The sequence below is a fragment of the Oryzias latipes genome, chromosome 9 (genome assembly GCF_002234675.1).
Source record: "Oryzias latipes chromosome 9, ASM223467v1".
Taxonomy (NCBI): domain Eukaryota; kingdom Metazoa; phylum Chordata; class Actinopteri; order Beloniformes; family Adrianichthyidae; genus Oryzias; species Oryzias latipes.
In genome coordinates, this window is record NC_019867.2 from 33253908 (window position 1) to 33265246 (window position 11339).

The window sequence follows — 11339 nt, forward strand, 5'->3', positions numbered from 1 at the left end:
ATGGATGGAAAGATGAATGGAAGGATGGATGGATGGATGGATGGATGGATGGGTGGATGAATGAGTGGGTGGATGGGTCGATGGAAGGGTGGATGGATGGGTGAATGGGTGGATGGATGGATGAATGGAAGGATGGATGGGTGATTGGGTGGATGGGTGGATGGATGAGTGGGTGGATGGGTGAATGGGTGGATGGATGGGTGGATGGATGAGTGGGTGGATGGGTGGATGGATGGATGGGTGAATGGGTGGATGGATGGATGGGTGAATGGGTGGATGGATGGATGGATGGGTTGATGGATGGGTGGATGGATGAGTGGGTGGATGGGTGAATGGGTGGATGGAAGGGTGAATGGATGGGTGAATGGGTGGATGGAGGGGTGGATGGATGGGTGAATGGGTGGATGGATGAGTGGGTGAATGGGTGGATGGATGAGTGGGTGAATGGGTGAATGGGTGGATGGATGGATGGATGGAAAGATGAATGGATGGGTGAATGGGTGGATGGATGGATGGATTGATGGATGGGTGGATGGATGAGTGGGTGGATGGGTGAATGGGTGGATGGAAGGGTGAATGGATGGGTGAATGGGTGGATGGAGGGGTGGATGGATGGGTGAATGGATGGGTGAATGGGTGGATGGAGGGGTGGATGGAGGGGTGGATGGATGGGTGAATGGGTGGATGGATGAGTGGGTGAATGGGTGGATGGATGAGTGGGTGAATGGGTGAATGGGTGGATGGATGGATGGATGGAAAGATGAATGGAGGGATGGATGGATGGATGGATGGATGGATGGATGGGTGGATGAATGAGTGGGTGGATGGGTCGATGGAAGGGTGAATGGATGGGTGAATGGGTGGATGGAGGGGTGGATGGATGGATGGGTGGATGGATGAGTGGCTGGATGGGTGAATGGGTGGATGGATGAGTGGGTGGATGGGTGGATGGATGGATGGATGGGTGGATGGATGAGTGGGTGGATGGGTGAATGGATGGATGGGTGGATGGAGGGGTGAATGGATGGATGGATGGGTGAATGGGTGGATGGATGGATGGATGAGTGCTTTTTGTTTGGTTTTGGAATGGAAAAAGGGTGCATTTGTGTTTATTCTTACCACTGACTACAAGCAAACCTCATAGATTAATGCGTATTACAGCTTCATCGTAATCTTTGCTTCAGCTGGAACTAAATCCTCACCAATTACAGAAAACCTGAAGCTTTCTAGGGTGAGATCTTCTCCAGTTTTGACCGTGGAGCACCAGGTCAATGTAAGGATGCTCTATAAAGTCTGCAGTCCTACCTGAAGGCATAGGTCCTCTGGTGCCAGCTCAGCTGACCTCGGATGCTATAGGCAATGGTGGTGACAAATTCTCCGCCCAGACCCAGTTCAGAGCAAAGCTTCAGGGCAAACTTCTCTGGGGAGTTCTCCCTCTCAGACATGTCCCACTCAAACTGGTCCACCAGGGAAATGTTGCCAACATGGATGTTGAGCTGGGAGACGAGGAGAACTGAGGATGAGTGGGCTGCCTGTTCATTCTCTTCCAAAGTACCTGAAGCATCTCCAGCTCACCTTGATGATCACCCTCTGGTCTGTCTGGTCTTCCAGGAGGCTGTCTGTCGGGTACGACTCAATTTGCTGCCGAATGGCAGAGGCAATGGCCGGGACGAAGGTCAGAGGGTTCAGGTCCAGGTCATCGCACAGGATTTCAGCAAACATCTCAGGGGTCATGAGCTTTTCTGAAAATGTTCCACAAGACAACACTGTTAAAGAAATCCCTCCATCTTCCAGAAGCTGGGAGAAAGGAATGATGGGAAGTTACCATTCATATTCCAGGTAAAAGCATCCCTAAGCTTCTGGCCCTCTATCTCCATGTCTAGCCGGATTGGAACCAGAACTTCAGTCTGAGTGGCATTTTCATGGATAACTGCTGGATCGTGGTCATCAAAGCTGATCAGAATGAAGACGACAGAGAAAAAGGATGATGCTCAACCACCAGGGGGCAGCACTGCTAAGAAAAGGATTCCTACGACATTGAGCTGCAAGACCACAAAAAACGTATTGGATTGAAGGAATCACGTTTCAAGATTCACTTGATCTCACCAACAAATGATCCAAAAATATACTTTATAAAAAAAAAAAGTTTCTAATAAAGCAGGAGAATTTCAGAAAACTGAGCTTTGAATAATTGAAAACAATCAATAAATAAATACCTCCATGGTTGAAGATCCACGGACGCACACAGAGAAAATCAGCACACGCACACACAGAGAAGATCAGCACACGCACACACAGAGAAGATCAGCACACGCACACACAGGGAAGATCAGGACATGCACACACAGATCAGCGCACGCACACAGAGATCAGCATACGCACACGCAGAGATCAGCGCACGCACACACACACGAAGTGAAGATCAGCACACACGCACGCACACGCACGCACGCACGCACACACAGAGATCAGCAAGCACACACAGAGAAGATCACTGCATTCACACACACACGCACGCACGCAGAGAAGATCAACACACGCAAACACAGAGATCAGCAACACGCACACACAGAGAAGATCAGCACACGCACACACACAGATCAGCACACGCATGCACACACACACACACACGCAGAGATCAGCGCACGCACACACACACGAAGTGAAGATCAGCACACACACACACAGAGAAGATCAGCACACGCACACACAGGGAAGATCAGGACATGCACACACAGGGAAGATCAGGACATGCACACACAGATCAGCGCACGCACACAGAGATCAGCATACGCACACGCAGAGATCAGCGCACGCACACACACACGAAGTGAAGATCAGCACACACGCACGCACACGCACGCACGCACGCACACACAGAGATCAGCAAGCACACACAGAGAAGATCACTGCATTCACACACACACGCACGCACGCAGAGAAGATCAACACACGCAAACACAGAGATCAGCAACACGCACACACAGAGAAGATCAGCACACGCACACACACAGATCAGCACACGCATGCACACACACACACACACACACGCAGAGATCAGCGCACGCACACACACACGAAGTGAAGATCAGCACACACACACACACGCACACGCAGAGAAGATCAACACACGCAAACACAGAGATCAGCGCACGCACACAGGGAGAGAAGATCAGCGCACACACGCAGAAAAACACACATGAATGGGCAGAACATGTCAACTCCACACAGAATGGTCCCTTCAGGGATTCCAACCAGGGCCTTCTCACAGTGAAGCGAGAGTGCCAACCACTAGGGTTGTGCCGATGGACGATATCATCGTCCATCGTGATGGGTGACTGACATCCCGATGGAGAGACACCATCGTGATGCCACGCCCCCGCCACGTTGCGAGTCGACACCATAAGCCGCGGTTACATGTGCAAAATACTTTGATGGGATCAATGGTCGGATTAGAATCCAACCGTGTAGATGGGCCCAGAAAAATGTTTTCAGAATATAAAAACGTTCACTAAGGTCACACTTTCAGTCGGAATAAATCATTCGCACATGAGCAGTAGGGTTTGAAAACCGGAAGGGGGGAAAATTCCGCCGAGCGGCTTTTTTTCCCAAACTTTATTGAATGTAACAATTCAATACAAAACGATGTTAAACAGCGCCGAGCGGCTTTATACATTGACATGTCAGCTCGGTAATATACGAGACGATCTTCTAAACGTGCTTTTAATAATGTTACGGTTATTATGAAACACCTGTTTGCTCAGCATTTGAATTTTAATCCGTGTGGTCAGTGCTTTTTCTGGACGGAGCCGGAAAGAAGCCAGGATTAGCAGTATGCTAACACGGGCTAACAACATTAGCTTTGGGTGGCGCTGCACGTAAACATGTGGGAATAACATCAGCCTTTATTTAGTCGGGACACAACTGGAAACACAAATCCACGTGATTGTTTGACTGTTTTCTAAGGACTGAGCGACATTTCTGCTTTGAAACTCAAACCGCTGTGTGTGCTGACGATCCGAGCTGTGCTCAGACACACTTTTAGACCCGGTTCTGAGTTCGGTAGCTCGTAGCCTCGTACTAGAGGTGCGGGACGGATCGCAGTCTTAAATCTTCCACACACACCGCTCATGTAACAAAGCACCCCCCCTCCCTTCCCATCAAACACAAAGCTGGAAGTCCGCGCTTCGCCAGTCCACTTCACTAGTTAAGTGCAGGAGCGGACTACTTCTTTTCTATTTTGTTTGTTACTTTTTTTGTTAAAGTCACTTCCCTCAGTTTATACTGGATCATTGCGGATTAGTCATTAGTTGGGAAATAAAATAAAAAAAGTAAAATAACGAATAGCAGTTGTATAAGAACGAAAAATGTAAAAATAGCCCCCCCCCCCCAGACGATGTCATCGTCCATCCCGATGGTTGACAGCAAACATCGTCAAAGGCCAATTTAGGGGACATCGCCCAACCCTACCAACCACTGCACCACTGAGCAGCCCCTGTCTTACAAACCAGCAGGTTCCTGCTTCCATCTCATCACAGTTCCACCCCAAAGTCTCTCCTCAGGTTTTGTTTCTGTGCTTCCTTAAACAGAGAGTGAAAAGAGAGAGAGAGGACCTGCAGCTCACCACAAGGGGAACGTCCTCTTCTTATCGCGACCGAGTCGACTGCGGTTGATGGTGGTGGAGCAAGGGACTGCATCTAGATGATGGGAGCTGTTGGGCAGCGTGGGAACCCACTGACTGTTCCTCTTTGCCTTCTGCTCCCTACACACAGATAAATGCTCTTCAATGTCACACAAAAACATTTGCTCAAAATGTTCAGGATTTTCTGGCACGCCTTCTAGCTGCATTAATGTTAGGGGCACCTGAGGTAGGCGGGGGGCTCGGTGCTGATGGAGACAGCTTTGTACTTCTCGTCGTTTCCTTCCAAGATCTCCTCGACCTCGGAGGCCTTCAGCAGCGTCACGCTGGTGGCCAGCTGAGTATAACCGTGGTCTTAAAGGCAGAAAACATGTCTGCTGTCATGTTCAGCAGGTATTCAGCAGGTGCAAGACCGTTCCCCAGAGGTACCCGTGTATCGTCAAATGAACTCCCCCCAAGACAAAGAAACAGACTTTGAATAAAAAGACTCTCCGCTTTTATTTGTAAACTATTTCTGAAGCAGAAAATCCTCCAAAGTGAAATTCCTAAATGTAGTAACTGTATATTTGAAAAGGAAAGCATAGATCTGCTCCCATCTGTAGTAGACATCGTCCTCTACTGACCGTGTGACGATTCCACTATTTTCTTGCGTTCTTCTACAGTTGCCAGTTTTCTCCATAGTGACGGGTATCTTTTGTACAGCGAGCCTCTGAACATCCGGAGGTAGTTTCCCACCTGAACACACAAAGACCACAGAAGACTTGTAAAACATCTAACACCAATTTGTAACCCTTGTGCTATCCTTGGCACTTTACCAGTGGGAGTTGGGTCATCTAGACCCACTAGACAGTGCTCTGAACCTTTTTCCTTCAATGATTTGTGATCTTCACTGGTGTCCATGGATTACATGAAATCTTTCCACCTTTATCCACCTTTGTCATGGTAGGGAGAACACCTCAATGGAATGGGGGGTCATCTAAGATAGCACAAGGGTTAAGAAAGTAAGGTGACATGCTTTGAGTCAGGGCTGCCCAATCATGTTCCTCAAGCCCTACTACCCTGCCTGCTCTGCAGCGCTCCCTGCTGTTTACCTGGATCATGTGTGCTCAGTCCATCAGAACATGGACACACTTGACACCAGGATTGGGCGGCCCTGCACTAAGTGACCCAGTAACAAAAATGTTTGAGGATTTTTAAAGGGGCTATACCATGTAAGATCTACTTTTTGAGCTTTTAAGTGTAGTTTCTGTTCATTCATTACTATAAATAACCCAAAAGTGGTATTTTGATCCATTCACTCATTTCTGAGTATTCCTCTAAAAACCTGCTCTCTGAGCGCGAGCCCCTCCCAATCCACAGAAACAAGAGGATCCTCACTTTGTGACATCACAAAGTGACGGAAGAGTCTGAGCTGCCAGCCCCGCCCCCAGGCTAACACACACGCCCACTTTCTCCATGCAGCTAGCGGTGATCGGCTAAACGCTTCTCTTTTTGCACAATCTGCACATCTGTCTCTGCAAGAGTTCAGATTTTTGTTTTCGTGGGAGAAATACAGACATGCTGCCATAAAATGGGCGGCACCCACAAAGTGCAAAAGGCGGAGCCTCAGAGATTAAGTCGTCTTACTTGTAGGTCGAAAATGAGCTGCGAAAATAACTCATTTAATGAAAAGTGGTTCTTTAGTGTGCCAAAGGATCATATATGATCCAGGGCTCCAGACTGCGAGCAATTGGTCGCATTTTGCGACCAAAATTTGAGAGTGTGCGACTGAATTTTACATCCAATCGCACATGCGCGACCAGTAAATTTGCCTCCTCCACCCTTCGTATTTTTATACATTAAACGTGGAAGGGGCACGTCAATGATCAATGAGACGCAAGCGCACACGCACGGAGGCAGACACACACACTCGCGCACATACTCATGAAACGCGAGCACGTACACTCTCGCGTGATGCCTGTGTGTGAGGCGGCCACTGCGTGTGAGAAGAATAGGGAAAGCCACTGTAAGTGGCTAAAATGCGTGTAGGGGGCGGGGCCTAGAGATAATCGAGTGCGCGTAAACATCTGCGGGAAGGAAACAGAGACAAATATCATCACAACCTGATATGACATGTGCGTCTGACCTATGAGCAAGCGAACTATTGATTCGTTCTTCCGACCTGCGGCTAGTGTACCAGTGCCAGAGTGTACAGCAGGGGTCTCAAACTCGCGGCCCGCAGGCTATTTGCGGCCCCGAAGATGATATTTTGCGGTCCCCGCCTTAATATGAAGGTTTAATGTTACTGCAGCACGCCAGTTTGTATGAATGACACTTTTTCATTGTCGTGGGCGGAGCTGACAAAGCAACCAATCACAGTGGGTTTTATGACTCTTGGGGGCGTGACAATGACCGGGCTTGAAAGCAGGAAACCTGACAGCCCCCCCCCCCCGGACCACATTAAGGAGTTCCTTACTTTCCTTTAGAACGTATTTATTCGCTCGTGATTTTCTAAATACATGCAGTCCGTGCTGAACTTTTCTCTGGGTCACACAGACCCGGAGGAAGGTTTAGCTTTTGGTTACGGCGGCGCATCAAACGGTTTATGCACGGCCGTTGCGGCAGCACATCGCTCCCGCGGGAGTCGGGTCAGCTGAGGAGAATAAATGTCCCACACCTACATGCGTGACAGCTAACGGGGCTTGAACTTTAAACCCGCTCGAGCAAAAACAACATTAGTTTTAGACACACTGAAAATACGTGGGGAAAATGCAACGATAGACGTGTTTGAGATGAACCGGCGGCTCGCCTGGATCGTTGGGGAGACCAGGCGGGGGGGCTGTGAGATGAAAGCGAATCTGCAGCAAGACTGAAGGACAACAGTTGGAGTTGTCCTTAACATTCAATTTAGTTTTAATATTCTTCTCCCCCTTAGTATTATCTGTGTTATTATATATTTTATGATTATTTTAATGTTTTGTGATGTATGTAGCCTTTTTTAATGAATTGGTATTTTAAATTATTTTAAATAATCACTCCACTACAAAAACCATCAGGACACATGTCCCATAATGCATTGTTTTGTAGTCTTTAGGGCAGCTTCAGCGATCATCGGAGCTTCGCGCCCTCGCCATGCGAAGGCAGCTGGCGATCCGCAGAACAAAGCTTGTCCGCGGTGCGTCAGGAGGAGAACCGCAGAAGGCGGACATGCTGCTATGTAGTCCTGAGAAGCTGTGGAAACTCATCAGAAGTTCACAACCAACTCAAAGCCGTCATCTCTGCCGCTAACAGAAAGCTCCACTGCTCCTGGTGTGTCTGTGTGTGTCAGCGGCCGGACACGCGGAGAAAGCAGTGACGTCATCGCCCCCCCCCCCCCCCCCCCCCTCTGGAAATGCTCACTGTTAATGAATTTTGCTACAAGGTTCCCAAGGTGGATGTGAAAATGCAAATGCAATCCCCTCTTTGCATTTTCGTTTTAATTATGACACACAATAAACGTATTTTAGTATAAAATGAAAAAGCATTTTGAAATATTGCTTTTTCATTTGAATTTTGAGTCATTTGATGCAGCTTCATTTTGAAAATGAAAAAGCATTTCTGTTAATCAATTTTAATGATCAAATTAGACATTTCTAAATGAATTTTGCTACAGATTTACCAGAGAATGTCTTGAAAATGAAATGTCAAAAACCATTTTCATTATCATTTTAATTAAGCGACAGAATAAGCTGTGTTGAAGAAGGGAATGAAAAAGCATTTTGAAATATTGCTTTTTCATTTTAATTTTAAGTCCAAAAATGCAGCTACATTTTGAAAATGAAAAAGCATTTCTGGCTTTGACTTTTCTTTTTATTCATGCTACACAGTCGCTTCCATAAGAGTTGGACAACAAAGAGTTCTGCATTTCAGAAAGACTGACCAGAGTCTTTTCAAAGCTCTGATCTTCATGTAAACTGTTGATCTGACAGACAGGCTTCATCACTGAAGAACATGACAACATGAAACCCATCCAACCATTTTCCAAACCCGCTCAATCTCTTTTGGGCTCAAAGGGATGCTGGGTACTGTCACGTGGGTGAGGGGTCCACCCTGGATGGTGGGATAAAGCCGGAGAAAACCCACACAGAAAAGACCCAGCAGGGAATCGAACCGGGGCTTTCTCGCTGCGAGGCGAGAGTCCTCGAAGTATTTTATCACTGTCTGAGAATTTGTTCTCAACTGATCCTCCTTGTAAAATTAGGGTTAAATAAAGTGAAGAAAGTGCTTATTTACACACAAATCTAAACATGTGCAGCCAGCCCTGAACTTTTTCCTCGGCTGCTCGGACCCAGAGGAAGCGTTAGGGCTACGGTTAGGGTTACGGTTAGGGTTGCGGTTAGGGCTACGGTTAGGGCTACGGTTAGGGCTACGGTTAGAGCTACGGTTAGGGTTACGGTTAGGGCTACGGTTAGGGCTACGGTTAGGGCTACGGTTAGGGCTACGGTTAGGGCTACGGTTAGGGCTACGGTTAGGGCTACGGTTAGGGCTACGGTTAGGGCTACGGTTAGGGCTACGGTTAGGGCTACGGTTAGGGCTACGGTTAGGGCTACGGTTAGGGCTACGGTTAGAGCTACGGTTAGGGTTAGGGTTAGGGCTACGGTTAGGGCTACGGTTAGGGCTACGGTTAGGGCTACGGTTAGGGCTACGGTTAGGGCTACGGTTAGGGCTACGGTTAGAGCTACGGTTAGGGCTACGGTTAGGGCTACGGTTAGGGCTACGGTTAGGGCTACGGTTAGGGCTACGGTTAAGGCTACGGTTAGGGCTACGGTTAGGGCTACGGTTAGGGCTACGGTTAGGGCTGCGGTTAGGGTTACGGTTAGGGTTGCGGTTAGGGCTACGGTTAGGGCTACGGTTAGGGCTACGGTTAGAGCTACGGTTAGGGTTACGGTTAGGGCTACGGTTAGGGCTACGGTTAGGGCTACGGTTAGGGCTACGGTTAGGGCTACGGTTAGGGCTACGGTTAGGGCTACGGTTAGAGCTACGGTTAGGGTTAGGGTTAGGGCTACGGTTAGGGCTACGGTTAGGGCTACGGTTAGGGCTACGGTTAGGGCTACGGTTAGGGCTACGGTTAGGGCTACGGTTAGGGCTACGGTTAGGGCTACGGTTAGAGCTACGGTTAGGGCTACGGTTAGGGCTACGGTTAGGGCTACGGTTAGGGCTACGGTTAGAGCTACGGTTAGGGCTACGGTTAGGGCTACGGTTAGGGCTACGGTTAGGGCTACGGTTAGGGCTACGGTTAGGGCTACGGTTAGGGCTACGGTTAAGGCTACGGTTAGGGCTACGGTTAGGGCTACGGTTAGGGCTACGGTTAGGGCTACGGTTAGGGCTACGGTTAAGGGCTACGGTTAGGGCTACGGTTAGGGCTACGGTTAGGGCTACGGTTAGGGCTACGGTTAGGGCTACGGTTAGGGCTACGGTTAGGGCTACGGTTAGGGCTACGGTTAGGGCTACGGTTAGGGTTCCAGGTAAAACACCAAATGGGTCGTGTCCATCATCCATGCTGCTGTCTGTCTAACGTCAAATTGTTGCACAGAGAAATCAATGGAATTGTTGCACATTTATACTGATTGATCCATAGATTGATAGCTATAGATCCAGAATGGCCTAATGGTCAAAAACCAGAGTTGTGTTTTTCTAAAAGGTGCAGCTTTGCGCTTCTTCTTCCTGGGTTTAGCAGAAACTGGCTGAACGCTGCTGTCCGCCTCTAAACGGTGTCGACGGGATGGGTTTTGTCTGGATGAACGCATTTCTCTACAAAAACTCTCTATAAAACTGTCGTTTAAAGCCAGTCAGATTCACGGTTTACGATCAATAAATCATAACAAACTGATTAGGAAAGTTTTCTTTGTTTTTGAGTTACAGGGAATTAGCGTTACTAGCTAACGTGCTAGCGACCGCCTGGTTCCACAGAAGAGCTGATGATTTTAGGGAGGAGATTAGGATTTCATGAAACACTGGAGACACTGAACCTTTTATTCCGACGACGTTACGGCATGAAGGAACTCGACGGAGCTCATTCATTCGGTTTTTGTGCCAGTCCTGATCTACGGTAAACGGCTAACGGGACCCCATCGCGCTGAACGAGATAGAAGATCCAGAAAGAAGCAAAGAAATCATCCGCAGTAACAGACCCACCTCCGATCCAATCATGTAATATTCTCCATCCTCCTCCAGCTGAAATTTCACCGGTTTTTGACCAAACGTCTTACTCAGCGCCATCACGAACAAAAAGCAGCACTGCGCAGACCCGACAAACTAGCTTCAACATAGTCGCACTCTGATGACGTAACAAGGACACCCCCCCCCCCTGCTTTGTTTGAAATGAAGCGCACAACATACATTTTTGATTTTACACACTGTGTGCAAAATACAATTTTCACGTTCGCCAGGAGAATGAACAACAAAAAAAAACATAATAATAATGTAAAACAAGTCAAGCAAAAATAAAACAAAAATAATAAAGGCAAAGGAATCTGTTAAAGTTTCAGGAGAGACCGTGTTTCAACAGTTCTGACAGCTTTTTTGTTGGTGGAAGATTTTATACGGTTTTAATACAGAACCATTTCTTTCTGAAAAACATAAAACACTGGTTTTTTGTTAGCATATTTACACTTGTGAATAAAGTATTTAGCCATAATTATAACTAAATTAACTACATATATTTTTTCTGCATTAAGTCTTC

The 11339-nt window shown here is 47.8% G+C and overlaps 1 protein-coding gene across 1 annotated transcript in view; it reads right to left on the reverse strand.

Annotated features, from left to right (window-relative positions):
* The window catches only part of LOC101163885 (SWI/SNF-related matrix-associated actin-dependent regulator of chromatin subfamily B member 1), a 16899-nt gene extending 5956 nt beyond the window's left edge, over window positions 1–10943 (reverse strand). The window contains exons 1-7 of the mRNA XM_023958916.1: window positions 10793–10943; window positions 5263–5374; window positions 4864–4993; window positions 4625–4762; window positions 1826–1953; window positions 1576–1742; window positions 1306–1496 (exon numbers count right to left, since the gene is read on the reverse strand). Coding sequence (XP_023814684.1) covers window positions 1306–1496; window positions 1576–1742; window positions 1826–1953; window positions 4625–4762; window positions 4864–4993; window positions 5263–5374; window positions 10793–10876 — 950 coding nt within the window. The 5' untranslated portion in view covers window positions 10877–10943. The remainder of the gene's footprint in view (window positions 1–1305; window positions 1497–1575; window positions 1743–1825; window positions 1954–4624; window positions 4763–4863; window positions 4994–5262; window positions 5375–10792) is intronic.
* Between the last annotated feature and the right edge of the window lie 396 nt (window positions 10944–11339).